The 24,130-nt window shown below is 53.1% G+C and overlaps 1 protein-coding gene across 4 annotated transcripts; it reads right to left on the bottom strand.

The window, feature by feature from the left end:
• Positions 1-95: 95 nt before the first annotated feature.
• On the bottom strand, positions 96-18,373 carry Sgta (small glutamine rich tetratricopeptide repeat containing alpha). Of its 4 annotated transcripts, XM_029565403.1 has the most exons (14): positions 18,241-18,373; positions 17,766-17,942; positions 16,550-16,661; positions 10,167-10,301; positions 9,179-9,285; positions 8,908-8,992; positions 7,606-7,705; positions 5,925-6,029; positions 5,141-5,279; positions 4,762-4,824; positions 3,567-3,604; positions 2,536-2,622; positions 2,330-2,452; positions 96-1,102 (listed from the first exon to the last, which is right to left on the bottom strand). In XM_029565403.1, the coding sequence occupies exons 4-13, from the start codon at positions 10,264-10,266 to the stop codon at positions 2,335-2,337; spliced, it is 942 nt and encodes a 313-aa protein (XP_029421263.1). In that variant the 5' UTR covers positions 10,267-10,301; positions 16,550-16,661; positions 17,766-17,942; positions 18,241-18,373; the 3' UTR covers positions 96-1,102; positions 2,330-2,334. The 4 variants fall into 4 exon arrangements, with proteins under 4 accessions (XP_029421263.1, XP_008835306.1, XP_029421264.1 ...); XM_008837084.2 differs by lacking the exon at positions 16,550-16,661; XM_029565404.1 differs by lacking the exon at positions 16,550-16,661 and having other exon boundaries at positions 8,908-8,980.
• Between the last annotated feature and the right edge of the window lie 5,757 nt (positions 18,374-24,130).

The raw sequence follows: 24,130 nt of genomic DNA, 5'->3' as shown, positions 1-24,130 counted from the left end.
TGCTCCATCAGAGGACCTGGGATCCTCAAACATCAGTTCCCACACACTGGGACAGACACCCACTGACCTAGGTGGGACTCAAAGGACACAGAGGCTGAGGTCACGTCCATTTATTCCCCACGCTGTGCACACTGGACACAGTTGCCGCCTGTGCAGGCGACGTTGGCCGCCGGGCCCATCTTGCTACTGGCTACCTACAACACACATGGCTCTGCGCTACCCACCTCACAGCCCTGACAACACAACCCATGGCCAGTCCCACTGTCCTGTGACCCCTGCAGCCCCCAGAACCCTGAGTGGAGTGGGGACATCATGGTGGCCTCGTTCACTAGGCCCTGACCAAAAAAAGGCTCTGGTGACTGTTTTAGAACTGAGGTGATGGCCCTGGGCGGGAAGGGCACCACCCTGAAATGCCCTGCTGGGGACCCTGGGCCTGTTGGGACACATGTGGGATCAAGGACTGCTGGGGAACATGGATGGGCCAGGATGTCCCAGTATCCCTGTGCCCAAGGATGAGGGCAGAGCCAGACTGGACACAAAACTTGGGTCCCATGGCTGAGGACAGGGAGGGAGGCAGGGAAGAGACATCACTGGTCCACACGCTGGGCAGAAATCACGGCCCACACTCCATCAGGGCCTAGGTAATCCTATCCAGCAGACAAGGGACACCCACCAGGACCTGAAACCCAAGTTCATGGTCAGATCACAGCGTGAGATGCAGGGGCACAGCTGGGGCTGGCAGTGGATGCTTCCCATGGGGCTGGGGGATCCACTCTGCACAGTCCTCAGGATGAGTCTGGGAGGATGGACATGAGGCCCATGTGTCACCTGCCATCCTTGACCCCCAGCCAAGTCCCTGGTGGCAAGAGGTGGCCCAGGGAGGGTGGGACAGGGTGCTGGTAGTGTCCAGCTGGCTCTTTGTTCCAGGAGGGTCTGAGGGCTGGTAAGACACGAAATGGGAGGGGGGAGGACGGACGAAGGAGAGAAGGGGGGAGGAGTCCGTCTAACATGCAGGCCCACTTCCACTCTCTCGGGCAGCCCGGCGGAGATGTTCAAATGGCAGGAACCTTAGTGGCCAGAAGAACGGGGTCACACTGGTCACCTGAGGACCAAGACACAGAGGTGAGAGCTATGACCAGGCTTTGCAAGGGACAGGTTGGGCACACAGACCAGGTAAACCATCATCCTGACAGCCAGTGTGGGAGGTGGGCACAGGAGGATCAGGAGTTCAAGGCCTGCCTGGGGACAAGACACCAAACCCAAAACAACAAAAACAGCCATGAGGCCTGCAGGCAGGGCTTGGTGGATAAAGTGCTTGCTGCAAAACCATGAGGACTTGAATACTGGTCCCAACAAAAAAAAAGGGAAGATAGAAGTGAAGACCAGGTGCCCTGGAAGCATGCCAGCCAGGTGGTAAGGCCAAGAGATCCTGCCTCATGTTGTTCCTTGACTTCCAAAGGGGCACAAATAAGTGCACACACACCGAAATACACACCTACCAAGTAAATATCGGAACATGAAATAAAGAAAAAGGGCCAGGGCATGGCTCAGGAGTAGAGTGACAGCCTAGAATCCATCAGAGAGGAGCTGGGGGTGTGGCTCAGGGGTACAGTGCCTATATGCAGAAGGCCCTGGGCTCATGGACATGACTGAAGGATGAGGAAAAGATGAAAGCGTCCAGGCCCACAGAGCACAGGCGGCCCATCCCTGGCAGGTGTGGGGCTGGATGGACACTAGCTCCCACGGAACACAGGCGGCCCATCCCTGGCAGGTGTGGGGCTGGATGGACACTAGCTCCCACGGAGCACAGGCGGCCCATTCCTGGCAGGTGTGGGGCTGGATGGACACTAGCTCCCACGGAGCACAGGTGGCCCATCCCTGGCAGGTGTGGGGCTGGATGGACACTAGCTCCCACGGAGCACAGGTGGCCCATCCCTGGCAGGTGTGGGGCTGGATGGACACTAGCTCCCACGGAGCACAGGCGGCCCATCCCTGGCAGGTGTGGGGCTGGATGGACACTAGCTCCCACGGAGCACAGGCGGCCCATTCCTGGCAGGTGTGGGGCTGGATGGACACTAGCTCCCACGGAGCACAGGTGGCCCATCCCTGGCAGGTGTGGGGCTGGATGGACACTAGCTCCCATGGAACACAGGCGGCCCATCCCTGGCAGGTGTGGGGCTGACAATAGTTCCCACACAACTGCTGCAGACCAGAAATGGGAGCTGGACTCTGGTGGCATCTGGATGGGGTCCTGACCACCAGGGCAGACCTGACCAGCCCCTGGGTGGAGGGCCGTTGGGGGTCAGCAGGGTCCCATGGTGCCACTCACCGCCATCACTCCTGCTGCTCATCGTTGCTGGCGCTGGGCGTCCGGCTGCGCCCTATGTGACTTCGGATCTGCTCAATGAACTCTGGGTTCTGCTGCTGCATCTGCTGAGCAAACTGCTGGCCCCTGTGGATGGTGCAGGATGGCTGTGCACGTGATGGCTATGCACGGGGCCCCTCCCCCCAGCTTCAGGTGGTACCCTCACTCACGCCTGGATGAGGCTGGCCAGGTCACTCTGTGAGGAGCTGCCTGGAGTGCCCATGGGGTTGTGGCTGCCTGAGATCATACCGGACATGCTGCAGGAGAGGGTGAGGCTGTGTGAAGCTGGTGCGGATGGCCACTGACCTCTGCTGTCCCTGTTCTGGGCTGTGTCTCACAAAGGTCCCCAGGAACATGACAGGTCTCGGGGACTTCTACTGGTGGAGATGGCCAGATAGGCTGCCTGACTGCCACTGCAAAACTGGGGTGGAGTGGCCAGGGAGGCTGTGCCATGCCTTGCAAGAACCAGGATGCCCCACAGAGAATGAGCCAGCGCCAGCACTCAGTGATGGGGCTGAGAAAGTCTTTCATGATTTGAGTGTAAGATCAGCCTCTGTCATTTCTCAGAAAGGCAGAATCACCCCAGTACCAGGACAGTTACCCAGAACTGATCATGACACATGTTTAGACTTTGGCTACCAAGCCCACAGCAGCACTATTCTTAAGTCAGAAAGACTAACCTAGCTACACAATGAAGTATCACACAGCCCCGAAAAGGAACAAGGCTCGGACACATGTCACAGCATAAAGGGACCTCAGGGACATTCTGCTCAATGAGATACCCAGACACAAAACGCACATTGTGTGGGACTCATGGGGATATTTCTTTTTAGGGTGATGAAAGGTTCTAGAACTAGATGGGTGTTAATAGTTTCATGACACTCTGAACATAATGTCACCAAGTTTCATTATTAAAAATAAATCCCAGGGGCTGGAGAGATGGCTCAGCAGTTAAGAGCATTGGCTGCTCTTGCAGAGGACCTGGATTCAGTTCCCACCACCCACATGGCAGCTAAGAACCATCTGTAACTCCAGTTCCAGGAGCTCCAACATCCTCTTCTGTCCTCTGTGGGCACTGCACAACATGGGTGCACTTACATGCAGGCAAAACACTCATACACATAAAACAAAATCTTTAAAAAAAAAAAATGTTTTCTGTAATCTCTTTTGATCAGACAGCACGAAGAACAATGTCACTTACAGCTGCTGAAGTTGGGGATTGTTCATTAGATTTGAAGCCTAAAGAAAAATAAACAACAGATTCATCAGAAAACAGAGGTTCCACATGGCATTCTCCTAAAAGGCTATGGTGATCCCAGCTACACAAAACCTGTGCCTACCTGCCCCTTCCTCAGGGAGGAGATAATATATCCCAGCCCCTGGGATATATTATTTTCTTGAACTGAAAAGGTTTACTTTCTGCAATCTGAGGGTGGAGTCCAGGATCTCACAAACCAACCACAGCTCTGTGTCTGAGTCACATCCCCAATCCCTCACTAAAGGGTTCTAGGCTGTCAGTCTACCCGAGTCATGCTCCCAGCACTTGGTTGGGTTTTTTTTTTTTTTAATATTTTATTATTTTTATTTTATGTGTGTGTGTGTATCGCCTGCATGTAGGTAAGTGCACCCATGCTGTGCAATGCCCATGGAGGACAGAAGAGACTGTTGGATCCCCAGGAACTGGAGTTACGGACAGTTGTTAGCTCCCACGTGGGTGCTGGGATTCAAATCCAGGTCTTCTGCAAGAACAGTCAGTGTTCTTAACCGCTGAGCCATCTCTCCAGCCCCAGCACTTGGTTTATAAAGACAGGGTCTCACTTTGCAGCCTAGGTGGTTCTAGAACTTGCACATCTTCCTGTCCAGTGGTGGGTCACAGCTCAGCCTTTCCTGGTGAAAACTGTTGCTTAACATCCCACATGGCCCTGCTCACCCCCTGGAAGCCAGTGAGAGCCAATGAGGCTCTAGACACAATCCCTGGCTGTCAAGATGAACTGGTTTGGGTCTCACACATTCCTTGCAAGACATGCACAACCCAGTGAGTCCAGATTCTAGCGGCCTCCAGGACCTGCCCAGAGGTACCCAGGTCACTGTGGCTTGCCTGTGACTGCCAGCGAGGCCAAGAGGGTCTCTCTTCCTCTGGGTTCAGACCCCACTGGCTGAGGCCACAACTCACACAGTAGAGTTGCAAGATTGCAGCAACAGCCACACAGGGACAGGTTGCCCTGCAGGGGAATCCACTGGGGACTTTGTCACCCGAGGCTGCATGCCCTTGTCTGTGTGGGCACTGTGTAGAGGGGCACCTGGTGCCCATTCCCTGTTGGTGCTGGCTGTCCCTCTGGAACCTGGGGAGGAAACCCCCACCCAGGGGCTGTGCAAGTGGGAAAGCGTGCTCTTACCATGGTTATAAAGTTGGGATGGTTTAGCAGGCCCGCTATGTCCAAGCCACCTACGCCACCCGTCTAGGAAAAAAGAAGCACGTTAGTGGTATCTGTAGCTAGGGCACATGGGTGACCACGGCCCAAGCCAGGCTTCCTGCCCACCCGTCCCCATAAGCATGCTGGGTCCCTGGGGAAGTGAGGGATGGCCCTGCTCTGAAGATGTCACTCTTCGAGGATAGGCCCTGCCAGGGTCCCTGACAAACCCACCTGCCACATGTGAACCCACCTCCTTGTCCCCATCACCCTGACCATGGTAAGGACCCCCACTCATGTCCCCTGCCACTCTGGGGCCCTGTGTCTCAAGTCGCAGGCCAGCCTCCCAATGTCCCAGGCTCACAGGACTCGGTGCCTCCCGCAGCTTCAGCTCCGCGATCTTGAGGTTGGACTTGTACGTGTCATTGTCGGGGTCGAGTTCCAGCGCTTTCTTATAGTATGCCACAGCTTCCGCATGCTTGTTCAAGCTGGACAGTGCCAGGCTGGACAAGAGTGTGTAGGCTGACTGGCAGGGTCCCTAGGGGACCCGACACCCACCCTGCCCCAGTCACTTTCTGGGGGACTTGCCTGGCTGCAGAGGGGCTCAAGGGGCAACTGTGAGGCCACAAAAGGGGACAGAGACCCACACATGGGGATGGACTCCACAGGGCCGGAGAAGTCAGGGGGCAGTGGGTGCTGAGACCTGGTTGTTGTGCATGTTGCTGACACTACTGGTCATCCTGTGACCAGTGTCACCTACTATCTGCCCCAGTCCTGGGACTAGAGGCCAAAGAGAAATTGGGATGGGACACATATAGCCCAATTAGTCTGGGGGTGTCTGGCCTGAAGTCCCAAACCCCTGCCCAAACCTTGTCCTCCATATATGAACTTTGTAATGAACCACAGAGCATAGGTAACAATTCCCTGTGTACTGAAGGCTGGTCTATTGAGAGGACTGAGGTTGTGGGACCAGCATATCAACTCAGGCAGTCACACCAGGGCCCATCAACAGCTCCTGGGACTCACGAGGTCTCCAAGGCTCAGCCCAGATCGTGTCCGGCTACTGCTGGGGAGATGATCTGTGCCAGACAAAAGCCCAAGCTGGACGGGGCCACACAACAACCCCCCCCAGGCCTCACCACACTCACCCCATGCGGCCATAGGCCTTGCTGTAGCCAGGGTCAATGCCGATGGCCCGTTCGCAGTCCTGCACAGCGCCCACATAGTTGCCCAGCTTGCTATAGGCCGCAGCTCTGGGAGGCAAGGGAGCAGGTAGGTGAGGCTCAGCTGAGGGCCTCACCCAGGGGAGCCGGGTTCCTTGTCTGTAAACCGGCCATATGGGATGGCCAGGTGGCTGGCTCTGAGGGGAATTGGGGACTTTCTGTGAGCGGGCAGTTGGGGGACGTGGATATTAGGCCTAGCATGTGGCAGGAAATTGGGCACGGCACCAGGATCAGAGTCACTGGACTCTACTATATCAGGACCACAGAGGTTCCACAGCCCAGTTCGGGCCACGATGGGCCACGTGCCCCTGCGTATAAGAAAGGATGGTTATTCCATGAAGCCACAGCCCCAGGCATGGCCCAGAAGCACTCGCTATTCCTCATCTGGCAAGCAGGTTCATAGGAATCCTCTTCTGGCTACATGGAGGGGTTCCCTGAGTTAAGTGACAGGAAGTTCCTGGCCCAGGGCTGGCACAGGTCCCAGGTGTGTCCCAGGCACAGCCTCATTCTCCCCAAGTGTGAGGCAAGTATTCAGACAACCCAGCCCCCAGCCTCTGAACACTCTTAATTGCCTTGTCATCACAACTTTTCTGCAAATTTAGAACAAGTAACAGAAAAAAGTCAAGGCCGGGTGTGGTGCACACTTGTCACCCCAGCCCTGGGAGGCAGAGGCAGGAAGATCAGGAGTTCCAGGTCATCCTGGGCTACATGAGCCAAATGAGGCCCTGTCTCAAGTAACAAAAATTAAAAGGAAAATAACAGCCAGGTGTGGTAGCACACAACTTTAATCTCATCAGAGGCAGGTGGATCTCTGTGAGTTCAAGGCCAGCCTGGTGTACATAGCAAATTCCAGGCCAGCTGGGGCTACAGAGACCCTGGCTCAAAAAGACAAAATAAAAAAAATTTTTTTTAATTAAAAAAAAATAAAAAAAAGGGCTGGAGAGATGGCTCAGGGGTTAAGAACACTGGCTGTTCTTGAAGAAGACCCAGGTTTGAATCTCAGCACCCACATGGCAGCTAACAACTGTCCATATCTCCAGTCCCAGGGGATCCGACAGCCTCTTCTGTCCTCTATGAGCGTTGCAGGACATGGGTACACTTACCTACATGCAGGCAACACACACATACACATAAAATAAAAATAATAAATAAAGCCAGGCATGGTGGCACACACCTTTAATCCCAGCACTTGGGAGGCAGAGGCAGGCAGATCTTTGTGAGTTCAAGGCCAGCCTGGTCTAGTAGTGAGTTCTAGGACAGCAGGGGCTATGAGGAGACCCTGTCTCAAAAAGGCCAAATAATAATAATAAATAAATTTTTTTTAAAAAAAGTCAAATAACTGAGTGAGCAAAACCGTACATGTACAGGAAACATGGACCAGCACACCCAAGGGTCCTGGTGCTTGGAGCTGCAATGGGATGATCCCTTGGCTTGGGCTCCCGTGGACAAATCTCACAGCATGGACTCTCCCCACACCCTCGACCCAGTCCTTGCTCCTTGTGGAGGCATGATGCAACACCCATGCTCCACAGTGTGAGGCCCTGGCCAAGCCCACACTCAGCACTCCCAGACCCCATGGCTGCTGCCCTCCCAGGAAGTCCAGCACCTGTTACAGAAGTAGACGGCGTTGGCAGGGTTGAGCTCAATGGCTTTGCCATACAGATGCACAGCTGCCTCGAAGTTCTCCAGCTTCATCTGCTCATTCCCTACAGGGAAGAGGGAGAGGTGCTATTTCCAGCAGCCCCAACCACAGCCTTCTGGGCTGGATTACCACAGGGATCAGACACAAGGATTTTCTTTTCTTTCTTTTTTCACTTTTGAGGTAGGAGCTTATGTAGCTCAGGCTGGCCTAAAATTCACTATGCAGACAACGATGGCCCAGTGCTAGGATAACAGGTGTATGCCACCTCATCTGGTTTCTGGAGTGCTAGGGATAGAGCCTGGGCCTCAAGTGTGCTAAGTGGGTCCTGCCAACTGAGCCCCAGCACGGCTGGCCCTCCCCTCTTTGCTTTGGTCTGCTGGCTGGAGATGGATCCCAGCCTGTCACTCACCTCCACCCAGCAAAGAACTCTGAGGCCATCAGCAGCTGTGCACAACGGCTAGACCAGACACTTATGAAACAAGAAAATGGACATTTTCCACCCCAGTATTTCCCAGATAGCTGCTGAAGTCTCAGGAGCAGAGCTGCAGTCTACTGCCAGCACCTCATGCATGCGCGGTTGCCTGGATGGAAGTGCACTTGTGCATGCAATACTGGTTGAGGCCAGAAGAGGGCATCAGATCCCCTGGAACTGGAACAGTTGTTAGCTGCCATGTTGGTAGTAGGAACCAAACCCAGGCCCTCTCCTCTGCAAAAGCAGCCAGTGCTCTTAACCTATGATCCAGCTCTCTGCCCCCATGCCTGGCTTTTTATGTGGCTTCTGAGGCTGGAATTCGGGTTCTCATGCCTGTGTGGCTACTGCTTTACCCAGAGGTGTCCCTCCACGCCAACCCACACGGTATTTATAAAAGTACATCAAGGGGCTGTAGAGATGGTTCAGTGGTTAAGAACACTGGTTGTTTTTGCAGAAGACCTGGGTTCGAATCCCAGCACCCACATGGCAGCTAACAACGGTCCATAACCCCAGTCCCAGGGGATCCGACAGCCTCTTCTGATCTCCACAGGCATTACATGACATGGGTGCACTTACGTACATGCAGGCAATACACGCATACACATAAAAAATAAAAAATAATTAAAAAATTAAAAAAAAAAAAAAAAAAGCACATCAAGCAAAGCCTGCTGACCCTGTCCCCATAGACTACCTGCTCATGCTCCCTGCAGCCACTGACAAGCACTTCCTTCAACTCATCCCAGGCCTGGGCCTCCGGCATCCTATGCAGGCCTCAAGGGCTGCCTCTCCCTCACCTTCAGTTTTGAGCCGCTCTGCTTCTGCCAAGTCCTCCTCGGGAGGCGGTGTCCGGTCAGGGCCCTGAAAGACCTGTGGCCTCTCCTGTAAGGGCAAGACAGGCCCGCTGTGCCCCACAAACCCACCCCCAGAGGGTGCCACCCTGCTCAGGGGCAATGGGGGACAGTCTCAGCCTGAGACCCCACAGCCAAGGTTAACCGGGAAGCACCCCACATATGTCATCAATGTGGCTCTGGTCTGCGGGTGCAGGTGGGGGGAAGTCCAGCTCACCTTCCCTGCAGCAGCTGCCTCAAATATCTCCGGCAGCGTCTGGGGGAGAGCAAGGTCACTGTCGTCTACTGTCACTCCAAAGGCCGTCTCCAGACACTGGATGGCAACTGTACAGAGGCAAGGTGTGTTGTTGGCCCACACTCTGGGGCTCAAGGCAAAGCCCGGAGGTCGCCTTGGTTTGCTTGCTTCATGAACCAGGACCTCATGTAGCCCAGGCTGGACTCAAACTTGTTACACAGCCAAGGACGACCCTGAACTCCTGATCTTCCTGCTTCTACCTCCCAAGTGCTGGGATGACAGGTGTGGGCCACCTGTGGTGCTGGGGATGAACCCAGGGCCTGGTTAGGCAAGTGCTCTGCCCACTGAGCTACAAGCACTCTCAGTGAGCCCTGTCCAAACCCTCATACATCTTCAATTATGTGCCTGAGAGTCCCCCAAGCACCTGCTGCCTGCTCTCCTCAGTCCTTCTTCCCACTAACCTTAGGTCAGACCCTCTCTTGGTAGACAGGTGCCGCCCTGGCAGGAAGAGGCGGCTCACATGAGGGCTGAGGTGGGTGACCTCAAGTCCCCTATGGGGTCACAATACTGGGGCTCAGCCAGGCCTGAGACAGAAGCGGAGGCCTCCCTCTGCAGCAGAGCATCATGGGGAGGACAGAAGTGACCCCATCCACCCTGCTGACTATGAGAGGGCTTTAGTCCCAGCCCAGAGGGGAAGGTGGGGTCTGGCAGGGTGGCCACCTCCTCCCTAAGGTGGTGTCCCCTCTGAGGATCTGCCTCCCCCAGGGCAATCCCATGTTCCTTGGAGCCCCACTCTGGCTTTTAACGCTCAGAGATGTGGCAGGGCATATGGCACAGGCCCCACCATTGGCAGAGGGCAGCCTAGACAGAGCCCAGTGGCCACCAAGGCCATCCTCAGGAGCCACTGTCCCCTTGGAAAAGCTGGTATCCATAAACACAGGGAGAGGGGCAAGCCAGGCACCCCACTTACCCTCCAAGCTCTCCTGGGCATCAGATGAGAGCCCACCACACCGCAGCTGCTCCTGCAGGAAGTGAACAATGGCAAAGGCCAGGCGCTTCCTGTTGTCCATCTCAAGGCCTGAGGGGATGTAGGCTCACTCAGAATCTGCAGGGCCATGACAGAGAACAGGGTGCTGAGAAGGGAAACCCAATCCAGAACACCACTCACAGCCCCACCACCCACCAATTGCCTCAGGCCACTCTGCCTAGCCCTTTGTGTGCCATGGTACAGGAGAAGACCTCACAGTGCAGGTGAAGACCCCACGGCACAGGTGGGAACCCCATGGCACAGGGTCACAATCCTGCATGCCACAGGAACAATCCAGTTCCAAGGGCCACAGGGCCAGGGATGGGGACACTGCCAGAACCCAGTGCCATGGCCTCTGAGCAAGATTTCCTCAGTTTACTCTTTAGCCATGTGCCACGTCAGGACAACCCTTCTGGGACCTGCTGAGTGGTTCTTTTTGCAGGGACCGCACAGTTCTGACAGGTGCCCTGCCCCTTGATACCCCCCGACCCAATGCCCAGAGCTCTGCAGGCTCTTCAGCTCTGATCCCTGATCCCCAAGATCTAGACAGTTCTGGGTATCTCTGGAAACAGGTGTGAGGCTGCCAACACCAGGTCATAAGGATGGGCCCGATGTGGGGACAGGTACCCCCAAAAGAGGAAGGCCAGGTGAACACAGACGTCACAGATGAACAACACAGGGCCTGCGTGATGTGGCTATAAGGAAGGGCAGCAGGACAGCTGCACCAGAGGTGGGAAGGGCAGCAGGACGATGGCAGCTACACTCACACACAGGCAGGGCAGCAGGACGCCCAAGAGGCCAATCAGACCTGTGGCCTCTGGTCCAACACAGAATTCTGGAAGCTGGCTAACACAGCCCTGCCATGTGACCAGACTGGCCCAGGTCTGAGTGTCAGTCAAAGGCCATGACTCAGATATCCCACTGGGGCCGATGACCATCCAACTGTCCACGCCTGGCCAGGACGACAGGGTGCCCATTGGTCTGGGTATCTCCAGAGCCTGTCTTTCCTCCCTGCTGGACAGACAGTAAGGGAGGGACAAGACTGGTGGTTCTGCCTGTCACGTGCATGGCAGGCCCCCTGTGCTGTGACTGTCACCCTGGGCACCAGCTGGTGACAGACCTGAGATCCCAGGGAGCAGAGGGGCTCTAAGCAGCGGGCAGTGTTGGGCACCAGGCAAGGGGCAGCTGCCAGTCAGGCAGACCACAGCCCCACCTGCCACATAGGTGCCCAGGACCCCAGAGAATGAGCTCCCTTGGAGATGGAATCTTTACAGGGCTCAGCTTAAAACGAGGCCACAGAGTGGGCCCTGATTCAGAAAACAAAAAGGAAAGGGGGGGCATGGTGGTACACACCTGTGATCCCAGCACTGAGGAGCTCAAAAAATAAATAAGGCCAGGTGTGGTGGCGCACATCTTTAATCCCAGCACTCAGAAGGCAGAGGCTGGCGGATTTCTGTGAGTTCAAGGCCAGTCTGGTCTACGTAAGTAAGTTCCAGGACAGCTGGGGCTACAGGGAGACCCTGTCTCAAAGACTAAATAAATAAATAAATAAATAGTAAATGAATTTAAAAAACCAAAAAAGTGTAGGGTCTGAGAGCTGGCTCAGTGGTTAAGAGCACTGGCTGCTTTTGCAGAGGATGTGGGTTCAGTTCCCAGCATCCACATGGTGCCTAACAACTATCTGTAACTCCAACTGGGGATCCGATGCCCTTTTCTGGCCTCTGTGCACATTGCACAACACATACGCACTTACATATGTGCAGGCAGAACACTCATATACATAATTTTGGGGTTTTTTTTTTTTGGTCTTTTTGAGACAGGGTCTCCCTGTAGGCCCAGCTGTCCTGGAACTCATTATGTAGACCAGGCTGGCCCTGAACTCACAGAGATCCTCCTGTCTCTGCCTCCCTAGTGCTAGGATTAAAGGCATGCACCAACATGCCTGGCACATAATTTTTTTTTTAAAGGCTGGGGTCATAGCTCAGAGTGTTCCATCCCCAGCACCCCAAAATATGTGAAAAAAGAGGGAGCTCTGCAGTTGCCACTAGAGAAGAGAAGGCTGTGTGCAAACAGGCAGAAATGGGGGCAGTGGCCTGTAAGCTGCAAACAGCACGGGGCACTGGCCTTCCTAGATGGGCTGGAGTCAGGGCCCCCAGGTCTCAGAAGAGGCCAGCCTGGGCCCATGAAAGAGTAAGTTTCAACTCCTGAGAGGACCCTGTCAGCTCCAAACTGCAGGTCAGCTCTATTTTTAGATCAGTTACCTCAGGCCCACAGCAGTGACCCCACTCAGGGTCACACTGTAAATATGCTAGGCCACTAACACACATGTGGAGCGTGGCTCAGGGATAAAGCAAGGATGGCCAATTGTACACCCCACAGAGCTGCCACAGCAAGACCCTGTCTCAATAAATATATAAATAAATACATAAATAAATAAATAAATAAACAAACAAACAACAGAAACAAGACTTCAGGGTGGTGAGATGGCTCAGTGGATAAAGAGCTTGCTGTGCAAGGATGAGGACCTGAGTTCAAATGCCCAGGACCATAAAAAGCCAGGGGTGGCAACACGCTTGTAACTCCAGTGCTGGGGAGGCAGAGATGGGGCTCGCTATGCAGTCTGCTGGGCCCAATCACTGAGCTCCAGGTTCAGAGAGACTCTCTCAAAAAAATAAGGTGGACACCAATAAGCCCAGCACTTAGGAGGCAGAGGCAAGTGGATCTCTGTAAAAGCGAGCCCAGTCTGGTCTACATAGTGAATTCCAGGTCAAGTTAGGGATACAGAGAGATGCTGTCTCAAGAAAACCAAACCAAAATAAAAAACAAAGTGGAAGGAGATGGAGGAAGACCCCTGATTCAGGAAAGTACCTGATGGCCTCGGAGCTCATATGAGCACATGCATGTGCACACATACCATGACCTCCCTTCACAAAGCTGTGTGTCCCTGTCAGTGGGTGGTGCTCCTGCCACCAGGGGACCCTGGGTGACATGGGAACATGGCCGTCCTGACCAGCCGGGCTCCTGGAGCAGAATGTGGGTGGAGGCTGGGGACATGGCTCAGCACCCTGCAGGACCCAGGCTGCCCTAAAGAAATCAGTGTCTGTCCTCCACAGAGAAGGACCAGAAGACCAAAGATTTGATCCGCCCAGTGGTGACGCCACCTTGAGGGGAAACAGACTGGGGACCAGGAACAAGCCACAGTGCCTGACACAGTAGAGGCTCCCTGCCCTACCACCCAGATTGGTGAGCAGTGCTGTTGAATGTCCCTGTCATGGCCCCCAGTGGACTTCCAGGAAACAAAGACCCTTGTGTCACTCTACCACCCAATTGTGTGCAGCTTGGGCTCTTCAGACCCACAAGTTTCCTCCCCTCCAGGGCTGGCCCAGCACCCACAGGCATGGACCTTCCCCCAGCCCATCTTCCCACAACCAGGACCTGAAGGGTTCTGGCTGTGGGTCAGGCTCTCAAAGACCTATTCTCTCCAAACAGTGAGGCTTTATCAGTGCCACTGCCCACCAGCAAGGCCTGGTCTGAGGTGTGCAGAGGGCAGAGCTAGCCCCAGGGTCAAGTAGGGTCCCAGGGCCCAGCTCCTCCTTGAACCCCTCAGTGCTAAGCCCTGCCCCCTTTTCCTTCCCCTTCCTCCTTGAACCCCTCAGTGCTAAGCCCTGCCCCCTTTTCCTTCCCCTTCCTCCTTGAACCCCTCAGTGCTAAGCCCTGCCCCCTTTTCCTTCCCCTTCCTCCCTTTCATTCTGAGGCAGTCCTGCTGTGTAGCCCAGGCTGGCCTCAACCTTTCCCCAGTGCTGGAATTACAGGCATGTGCCACCACACCCAGGTCACCTTTTCATGTCAGAATTAAAACTCAAACTGAGTAGATGGCTGGGTAGGGCAGAGCACCTGCTGGGTCAGCATCAGGACCTGAGTTTGGATCCCCAACATCTACCTAGAAAGCTGGGCGTGGGGGCTAGAGAGCTGGCTCAGTGGTTAAGAGCACTGACTACTCCTCCAGAGGACTGGGGTTCGATTCCCAGTACCCACATGACAGCTAACAACAGTCCAGTTCCTCTGGCCTCCCATGTGAGCCCGAGCACAGGCACCTCAACACAATCTGTACACAGGCACAGGTGCACACAAATAACTAGCTGGGCTTGGGGACATAGGCCTTTAAGAGACTGAGGCAGGAGGATTGCCAGAAGTTCAAGGAAACCCTGAGCTACAGAGCCATTCTCTCAAAAAAAATGGGGGAGGATGGGGTTGGAGAGATGGCTCACAGGTTAAAGAGCACTGGCTGCTCTTGCAGAAGACCTGGGTTCAACTCCCAGCACCCACATGGCAACTAACAACCACCCATAACTTCAGTTCCAGGGAATCTAATGCCCTCTTCTGGCTTCCACAGGCATTGCATGTACAGGTGGCACATACCTGCACACAGACACAAGCACACAATTTTTTTTTTTTTGGTCTTTTTGAGACAAAAAGCATCCCAGCACTTCGGAGGCAGAGGCAGGTGGATCTCTGTGAGTTCAAGGCCAGCCTGGTCTACATAGTGAATTCCAGGCCAACTGGGGCTTTAGGGAGACCCTGTCTCAAAAAGACCAAAAAAATAAAGTAAAATAAAAAATAAAAAGCTAGGCTAGGGATGTAGCTCAGTTTTGTTAAGAGTGCTTGCCTAGCACATGTGAATCCCCAGGTTCAATTCCTAGCACCAAATACTGGGTCTGGTGTCACAAGCTACCATCCCAGCACTGCGGAGAGGCAAGAGAACTGGGAGTTCAAGGTCAGCATTGGCTACAGAGGGAGTCTGAGACTAGCCTGGGCTATACGAGACCATCTCAAAAAACTGAAAAAAAAGCAAACAATTCCCACATGTAGAGACTGAGGAATGCAGGCTGACGGGGTGGAGGTGACCGGCTGGGGGGAGTCCTGTGCCCTGCCAGGAAGTGTTGAGACAAACCTTGGCTGGAATCCTTGGCCAGACGGGGACTTCCTGGACATCACTAGCACTTGCACACAACTTAAGAGTATTTCAGGGGTCACTGGGCACCTTCTCAACCAGCCAGAGCTTAAAACTCCTCCAGCTCAGCCAGGCCTGGAGACTCAGGCCTGTTATTCCCACATCTGAGAAGCTGTGACAGGAGGATTGCTATGAGTTCAGGGCGAGTTTAGGCAAGACCTGAGACACAGCCCCGCCCTTCCTGCACCATCAGAGGCCAAGGGGAGATGTGTGGGAATCACCAGCTTGGCCCCAAAAGAGAGTCCATGGGGAAAGGATGGGCCCTCCAAGGAGCCTGATGGGTTCCCAGGGGACCTCCATTCACATAAACAGGTTACATGAGATTCTGCCTCAAAAACAGACAGGGCTGGAAAGCTGGTTCAATGTTTAGGAGCACTGGCTGCCCGCAGAGGACCCAGGTTCAGTTCCCAGCCCCCACATGGTGGCTAATAACTGTCCATAACTCCAGTTCCTGGGGATCCAATATACTCTTTTGGCCTCTACAGACATTGCATGTACATGGTGCACTTACATAAAGCACTTGTACACATGAAAATAAAAAGGGTTTTTTTTTTTTTTCCTTTTTTTTTTTTTTGGTCTTTTTTTGAGACAGGGTCTCACTGTAGCCCCAGCTGTCCTGGAATTCGCTATGTAGATCACGCTGGCCTTGAACTCACATTCAGCTAATTAAAAAAATTTTTATTTTTAGCTGGGCATGGTGGTGCACGCCTTTAATCCCAGCACTCAGGAGGCAGAAGCAGATGGATCTCTGTGAGTTTTGAGGCCAGCCTGGTCTACATAGCTAGTTCCAGGCCAGCTGGGGTTACACGGAGACCCTGTCTCTAAAAGACAAAAAATAAATAAAAATTTAAAAAACAGCCAGGCATGGTGGCGCACGCTTTTAATCCCAGCACTTGGGAGGCAGAGGCAGGTGGATCTCTGTGAGTTTGAAGCCAGCCTGGTCTACAGAGCAAGTTCCAGGCAGCTGGAGCTACAGGGACACCCTCTCTCAAAAAGACCAAAAAAATTAAAATTAAAATTAAAAGTACACAAACTATGATGGTCGACAGAAGGCCAACAGCCTCGAGTACAGAGTCTAGCAGGCCCATTCCTTGCCTCAGAGACTGAGTGCAGGTGCACAAAACCACACGCCAGTACGGGACCTACCCAACCAGCCTGGAGGCCACAACAGGGAAGCATCACTAGGCTAGGGCTCCACTTTCCACTGGAGTGTCACTAGATTCCACTATGTAGCACAAGTTAGCCTCAAAATTGAGCAATCCTCCTGTCTTTACCACCTAAGTCCAGGAATTTAGAGGCATGTGCCAATACTGACTTGTATGTTGCATGGGCATACGTGTGTAGCATCTGCATATGTGTAGCAGGCAGAGGTCAACCTTGGGCGTCGTTCCTCAGTTTCGGTCCATTGTTTTCTGGAAACATGGTCTCTAAAAAGGAGAGCAGGCAGGGCTCACCAACTGGGCTAGGCTGGCTGGCTAACAAATGCCAGAGATCCTCCTGTCTGCCTCTCCAGCAAGTTTCAAGTGCAATCACCAAGCCTGGTTTTTTGACTTACTTGATGGTTGTTAGCTGCCATGTGGGTGCTGGGAACTGAACATGGATCCTCTGCAAGAGCAGCCGGTGCTCTTAGCTGCTGAGCCAGCCTCCAGTCCACCCACGCTTGACTTCTGCAGCTAGAACTCAGGTCCTGGTCCCAAGCACTTTCCTGACTGAGCTGTGTCCTCAGCCCAACAGGACTACTCCAGGGCCTTCTCTGGGCCCTGCAAAATGCTGAGCGGCATCCCTGACCTCCACACACTCCATGTCACATAGTAGCCCCTCCAGTCACAGCAACCACAAGTGTCCCCAGACATTGCCCCGGGGATAAGAACAGCCCAGGAGAGGAAAGACAGATGGACCAAATACTACAGACAGGAAAAAGCAAAACCAGGAAAATCATCCCCATGAAGGGATGGACTGCCTACGTGCAGGCAGCTGACTGATGCCCCAGTGACAGGGTCATTCAACCTGCACACCCAGCAAGGCACAGGGTTTAAAACCACTGAGTGTTTGGTTAGGAAAAATTGCTGCTGTTTTGTTTTTTTGAAACAGAATCTCACAATGTAGCCCAAGCTGGCCTTGAACTCATGGCACACCTCCTGCCTCAGGCTCCAACATGCTGGGATGACAGGTCCAGTTTCTAACAGCCTTTAACCACTGGGCCACATTAATGGCCTTTCATCACTACTTTAAAAAATAAATTTGAGGGGTTGGGGATTTAGCTCAGTGGTAGAGCGCTTGCCTAGCAAACGCAAGGCCTTGGGTTTGGTCCTCAGCTCCGAAAATAAAATAAAATAAAATAAATAAATAAATTAACAAAATTTGTTCTTTATTTATTAGGGAGAGTCTCACACTGTGCTCCAGGTTTGTTGATCTCACTAGCCCAAGCTGGGCCTGGAGCTGAGGAGGTAGCTCAGGGTCTCACTCTGTAGCCTAGTCTGGGTCATCCTCTTGCCAGAGCCTCGCGGAGCGCAAGCGCACGCCTAGCTTACCACTATCTGAGGAAAGCAGCTGCTCAGAGGAGGCAAGGGGACCCCGAGGGTGCACAGCAGGCGACAGGTAGCTCCTCCTTCACCTGACGCTCCCACCTTCAGCCTCAGACGGAAAATCTTCCTGGCGACGGGACCCAGTGCCAACACGCGCTCACGCTGGGACGGCGACGACGCCCACTGTATAGACGGGTAAATTGAGGCTGAGCTGCACACTGCTGCGCAAGGTCACGGGTGGGGAGCCGCAACGCCGTGAGGACAGCAGAGCCCCGACGGGTCCCCGCCCCGCGCCTGTGCTTTGGCGTTCTCCACCGCCGCCGGCCTCAGTTTCCCCTCCGCGCCACACGATCACGTGACCCCAGGGACCGCAGAGGCCCCAACTCAGGACTGGCTCCGCCTTCGGAGACCCCGAACCCCGCGAACCCAGAGCCGCGCACCACCACGTCCATCCGGGTCCCCGCAGAGCCTCCCAACTCACCTCTCAGACGACCGAAGCCCCAACCCACCGACGGCTGCGCCTGCGCACCGCGGCGCCCCAAGCCTCGCCCCCAAGGCCTCGACGCCTGCGCAGTAGAAGCCCGTTTCCGACGTGTTCCTTCTGCGCATACGCATTATTGATAGACGGGTCTGACGACGGAAGAGACGTCAGTAGGAGGCGGGAACAAGCGGGTTGTTAACGAAACTGACCGCTGAGACCTCATGGAAACCGGAAATCACGTCTGAGGCGACCTTAGACCCGCTGGGCACGGCGCGGTGCATGGCGGGGCGCAGGCGGACTCCCTTGATGCCAGGGAGGACCACGTGATGCATGGTGATCACGTGATGCAACTGCTTCCGTCAGAGCAACTCTGAATGAGTGCCGCTCACTGTTAACCAGCATGGATTTTTTTTCATTGTTTTTCTTATCGGTTTGGTTAATTTGGAGTTTTTTGACACATGGTTTCTTGCAGCCAAGGCTAGCCTCAAACGCACATTCCTCCTGCCTAAGCCTCCTGGATACCGGAATTACAGATGTGCAGTACAACGCCCGTTATTTTTTTCATTGTTGTTGGGGTTTTTGTTTGTTTTTTGAGACAGGGTCTCCCTGGAGCCCCATCTGGCCTGGAACTCACTATGTCGACCAGGTTGGCCTGAATCTGACAGAGATCCACCTGCCTCTGCCTCCTGGATACTGGAACTAAAAAGGCAAGGCTATACCACCTCGGACAACCCAGCCTTTGTTTTGTTTTTTGAGACAGGGCCTCCCTGTAGCTCCGGCTGGCCTGGAACTAGCTATGTAGAAATCACAGAGATCCACCAGGCAGGCGGATCTCTGTGATTTCGAGGCCAGCCTAGTCTGTGTAGTTAATTCCAGACCAGCTGGGGCTACAGGGAGACCTTGTCTCAAAAAAAAGAAAAAGAAAAAGTATGCACCACCACCCAGTTTCCAGCCTTTAATTCTGGATGTGTGCATGTCCATGCATCAGAATGTCGACATGAGTTCTGCTGCCCACAGCGACCAAAAGAGGGCATTGGATCCCCTGGAACTGGAGTAACAGATGGTTGTTAGCTGCCTATGGGTGCTGAGAACAGAATCTGGATTCTTAACCACTGAGCCCTCTCTCAGGCCCTGTTTTACTTTTTGAGATAGTATCTTACTATGTAGCTGGTCTGAAACTCATAGCAATCCCCCTGCCTCAGCTTCCCCAGTATTGAGATCACAGGTCTCCACCATCTCCTTCCCCCAACACACACATATTGATGTGGTATATGCATGCTTAACACACTGAATTTTCTGGGTTAGGCATTTGAAGTTTGGTAAGTCAGGATAGAACCACCTGGAAGCTCTGGAGGACAGGAGAGAGGAGGATGCTAGGGGTCTCACTGTCAGAGGCAAGAAGGTCCCTGCGAGACATGGGTGCACCGATACAAGAGGCAAACTGTTCATACACATAAAATAAAATTAAAATTAAAAAAGAATTCCAGTGCAATCACCAACTGCTTAAGTCTTTTCTCCCTTCTAGGCTGAAAACAGATTTTTCTAGAAATCTCTTCAGAAAAGTCCATTTACATGGAAAGGACATGACTTAAACCCCTTCTCAACAGCCCTAATGGCTTCTGGTTTTACCTTATTAGATTATAAATCTGTGCTGGTTAGGTCTTGGTTTGCTCTTTAATTTTTTAAGTTATTTTTGTGCATGTAAGTGCACTATATGGGTACAATAGTGGGGTCCATTCCCCAGAACTGGAGTTATAGGTGGTTGGTTGTGCACTGCCCTAACTCCTCCATTATATACATTTACATTGTAATACATATTAATGTTTAAGTATTTTTGTATGTGTGTGGGCCTTTCTACCCCATGTTATGCAATGCCAGCAGACACCAGAAGGGGGCATTGGATCCCCTGGAACTGGAGTTCCAGGCAGTCATTAGCTGCCATGTGGGTGCTGGGAACTCAACCTGGGTCCTCTGCAAGAACAGTCAGTGCTCTTAACTGCTGAGCTAGCTCTCCAGCCTGATTATTCCACAAATGACTGTGCCTCTTCATGAGTTGGTTAAAGGCATTTTCTCCTCATTCCCCCACTTTAGTGAGTCTGTAGCGGACCCACGGAGGGTATGGTGGAGGGATTTGGCTATGGCAGAGAACTCTGGGATTCAGAGTCAGCAAAACCCAGCTGCCCCTAGGAACTCTCAGAGTTGCTTGTTTGTCTTGGGTCTGGGATATCGAGTGGTCACTTGCTTTTGTCCTTCTCCCAACTTCCTCTGCCCTCAGCTGAGGTGATACCCCAAGTAAATGACTTCCTCTTGGTAGATCTGGGCCTTTGTCTTTTGAGACTTTGTACCCTGCCTCTTGTAGGAAGCTCGGCAGTTCTTCAGTCCCCTTTCTTCAGATCTCTCTAGTGGGAGCTGCCAGCAGCAGGTCATCAACGTACCACAGAATGGTGCACCCCGTAGGCCAGCAGTTCTCCAGGTCCTTGGCTAACACCTCCCCAAAGATGGTAGGGGAGTTCTTGAACCCTTGGGGCAGGCGAGTTCCATGTCAACTGCCCTTTGGAACCAGTCTCTGGGTCCTCCCATTCGAAGGCAAACGGGCTGGCTTGCTTCTGTTAACCTTAAGCAGAAGATGGCATCCTTTAAATCCAGGCGTGTGAAGATGGCTGTTGTTGGGGAATATCAGGCTCAGCGAGGGTGTATGGATTGGGGACCACCGGATGTAGCACCTCAGTGGCATTCTGCGCAAGTCTTGAACCGGCCGATAATCATTGGTCCCTGGCTTCTTTATTGGGAGCAAGGGGGTGTTCCATGGAGATTGGATTTCTCGTAGGATCCCTTCATCCTTAAATCTTCTGACATGAGGAGCTATACCAAGCTGGGCTTCAACAGAGATTGGATATTGTCTTTGTCTCACTGGAATAGCACCCGGCTTTAGTGCCACCATTACTGGTGGGTGTCTTTTTGTGAGGCCAATTCTTCCTTGTGTATCCCAGACTTGGGGAAAACGACCTAAGTGACAATTAACATCAGAGAGACCTTTTGCCTTTCCCTCTGGTGTCTCTTGGTGGAGTCTCCACTCCTCTTCTGGATGGACCTCCAGAGTCAGTACAGGCAAAGGGCTGGGGGGTTGCGGGACCTAAATCCATAGTCACTGTAGTGCTGAGTTTGGACAGCAAATTTCTCCCTAGTAGGGGTCCTGGTGCCTCAGGCACATACAGGAGCCAATGCTGAACACAATGTCCTCCCACTACACAGTCATGTGGCTCACAAAACCGATATTTCTTGGTTACTTCTGTGGCTCCTATGATGCTGACAGAGTCTTTAGTTGAGCCTTCCAGTGGGGGAGGTTACCGTCGATACAGCTTTACTAGTGTCCAGTATGAAGTCCATGGTTTGGGCCCCTGAATCAACTCTGACCACAGGCTCACAAAGGCTGATTTTAATTGAGCCCGGTCACTTTCGATCTGATTCAGAGTCCCAAATAGAGTTCTCAGTATCAACAGGCTGCTGCTGCTGCTTGCTGCTGCTGCTGTTGCTGGGAAACGTCTACCACTGCAGGTCTGAGTGCCTCTCGCCTATGGTGTCCTCTTTCAGGATCTCTTGTTCCATCTTCCTTCTCAGGGCATTCATTTTTCCAGTGTCCTTTCTTTTTGCAATATGCACATTGGTCTTTCTCTAGGGGGTTTGGGTGTTTCCCTCCCTCACGTTTGAACCAGGTCCTCCCTGGGTTTCCCATTTCCTGCAGGGCCACAGCCATGATTCTGGCCTTTTTTTCTTGCCATTTTTCCTTTTCTTTTTTAGTAGCTATTTCTCTATTAGCCACCTTAGATGTGATGTCAAGAAGCTGACTTATATTCACTCCAGCAAACCCCTCCTATCTCTGCAGCTTCCAGTGCACATCATAAGCTGACTGCTGGACAAAAGCAATGTTGACCATTGAATGGTTCTCTGGGGCCTCTGGATCAAAGGGAGTAAAGTGTCAATAGACATCACACAGTCTCTCCTAAAACTGACTGGGAGTCTCCTCTCCTTGGATAACTTTGCTCATGCGACTTAGATTGGTCGCTCTGAGGCCCCTGTTCGAGCCCCTTTCGAGGCTGGCATGGTGTCGGTCGCTCTCCAACAGGTACGGCACAGGGAGAGAGGCCAGGACCAGTCTGGGTTCCTCTCTTGGGGGCAGAGCGGGATGGTGAGTGTCAGTGACTCAAAAACCACACCGAGTTGGGAGTCTTGTTGAGGCAGGGACTCACTTTATTGCGTCAGGCATCAACTTATATAGTTTAAGCAAAAGGGGTGTGGAAAAGGGGGTGGGTATAGGAATGTGTCATCTGGGGTGAAGACTGTGGGCCACTGGGAATTTATTACGCCAGTTGTTACTGGGCAGAGGCAATCTTAGGGCACTGCTGAGTCACCTCCACATGGAAGTGACAGGCCAGAGACAGGTCGCTAAACTTTAGCCTGGCTTAGGAAATTATATTAGGCCTCATTTTTTCTCCATGCCATGTGTATGAGGGTCCTGAAGGCCCAACAGCACGGCACATAAGATCAAGAGTCTGAGCCCCCTCCTGGGTGTTGGGGTTCCAATTAGGTTGCTTATTTGGGAAAGCAATGTCAATGAAACGTTCCAGATTTAATGACCCTTCAGGGGCCTGGCTGATGAGCCATGTCCTGGCTGCTTGGACAATGTGCCTCCATTCCTCTGAGTCAAACAAGGTGCTGAGGAGTTGGCAGCAATCATCCCAGGTGGGTTGGTGTGTTTGCATGATGGAATTCAACAGATCAATCACGGCTTGGGGCTTTTCAGAATAAGGTGGTGTGTGTTGCCAGTTGAGGAGACCAGCAAGTACAGTCCCATCTTCCAAAGGATGGATGGCCCTGGAGCCTGGCGGAGCGGGCAAATAGGTACCGGGCCTATAGTGAGGCAGCCTGAATTAGGAGAACGACCCTAATTTTCTGGTAGCAGAGACAGTGCACCTAATGGTGGGGGTGTTTTTTCCTCATGAGGCAGCTGGGTCTCCAGTGAAGGCTGGTGGTGATTAAAGCGTGGGACCACCTCAGTTCTGGCTAACCTCCCTGGCATTTGTTTGTTTGTCCATTGAGAGTTGTTTGCATCTCTGGTGGGGCTGCTTTAGCTTAAAGGATTCCAGGCCGTACAAGGTCAGTGGCTGGAGTGTGGCTTTCCAAGTTGGCGTTCACAGGCAGCAAGTATGAGAGGAGTTCGGAGTCCTGCTCATGTCCTTGGTGGAAGGGAGGGGCGGGGACCTCTCAGTTATCCCAGACTTGCGGGTGGCCAAGACAGCAGGTGCTGGGGACCTCTGGAGGGCATGGTATCTGAGCCAGTCAGGCGGGTAAAGTGCCAGTCTGTACTAAGAGTCTATGTAGGGAATTGATCAGGATATCCTGGGCTGTTGAGACAGACTTCTCTCACTCTCTTAATGGTAGACAGGTGTAGCGTGCCTCCCGTTGGCCAGTTCATGTCAAAAGAAGGCCATTCAACTTTGCAGAAGGTTCTTAATCTGGAGGGTTTCATCTTGGTGCAGTAATCTCCTGCATAGCCTAGCTTAAAGTTGTCCAGCATCACCTGGAAGACAGTCTGGGTCTGACACTTAGACTGGGAAGAATCCTTTTGAAATTTTATATGTGCCTGGGATGTGTGTAATGTGTGCACAGGAGGGGGTGGAGAGCATTAGTCTCTCCCTTGTTCACATGCCTTCCTGACCAGCCACCTCTTGGTGACTTAAAAGGTCTTACCTTAGGGCCACACATAATTCCAGTGCTCGGTCACCTGAAGATGAGTGCCCCTTTAGGTTACACGACTTCAGTGGACCCACAGGGTGAGGCCCACTCAGATTCTGTAGCTGCGCAGAGCCGTGGAACCGATACTTTCACTCTC

The sequence above is a fragment of the Nannospalax galili genome, unplaced genomic scaffold (assembly GCF_000622305.1).
Source record: "Nannospalax galili isolate Female #2095 unplaced genomic scaffold, S.galili_v1.0 scaffold77, whole genome shotgun sequence".
Classification (NCBI taxonomy): Eukaryota; Metazoa; Chordata; class Mammalia; order Rodentia; family Spalacidae; genus Nannospalax; species Nannospalax galili.
Note: the sequence above shows the minus strand (reverse complement) of the source record. Positions and strands in the feature narration are given on the sequence as shown.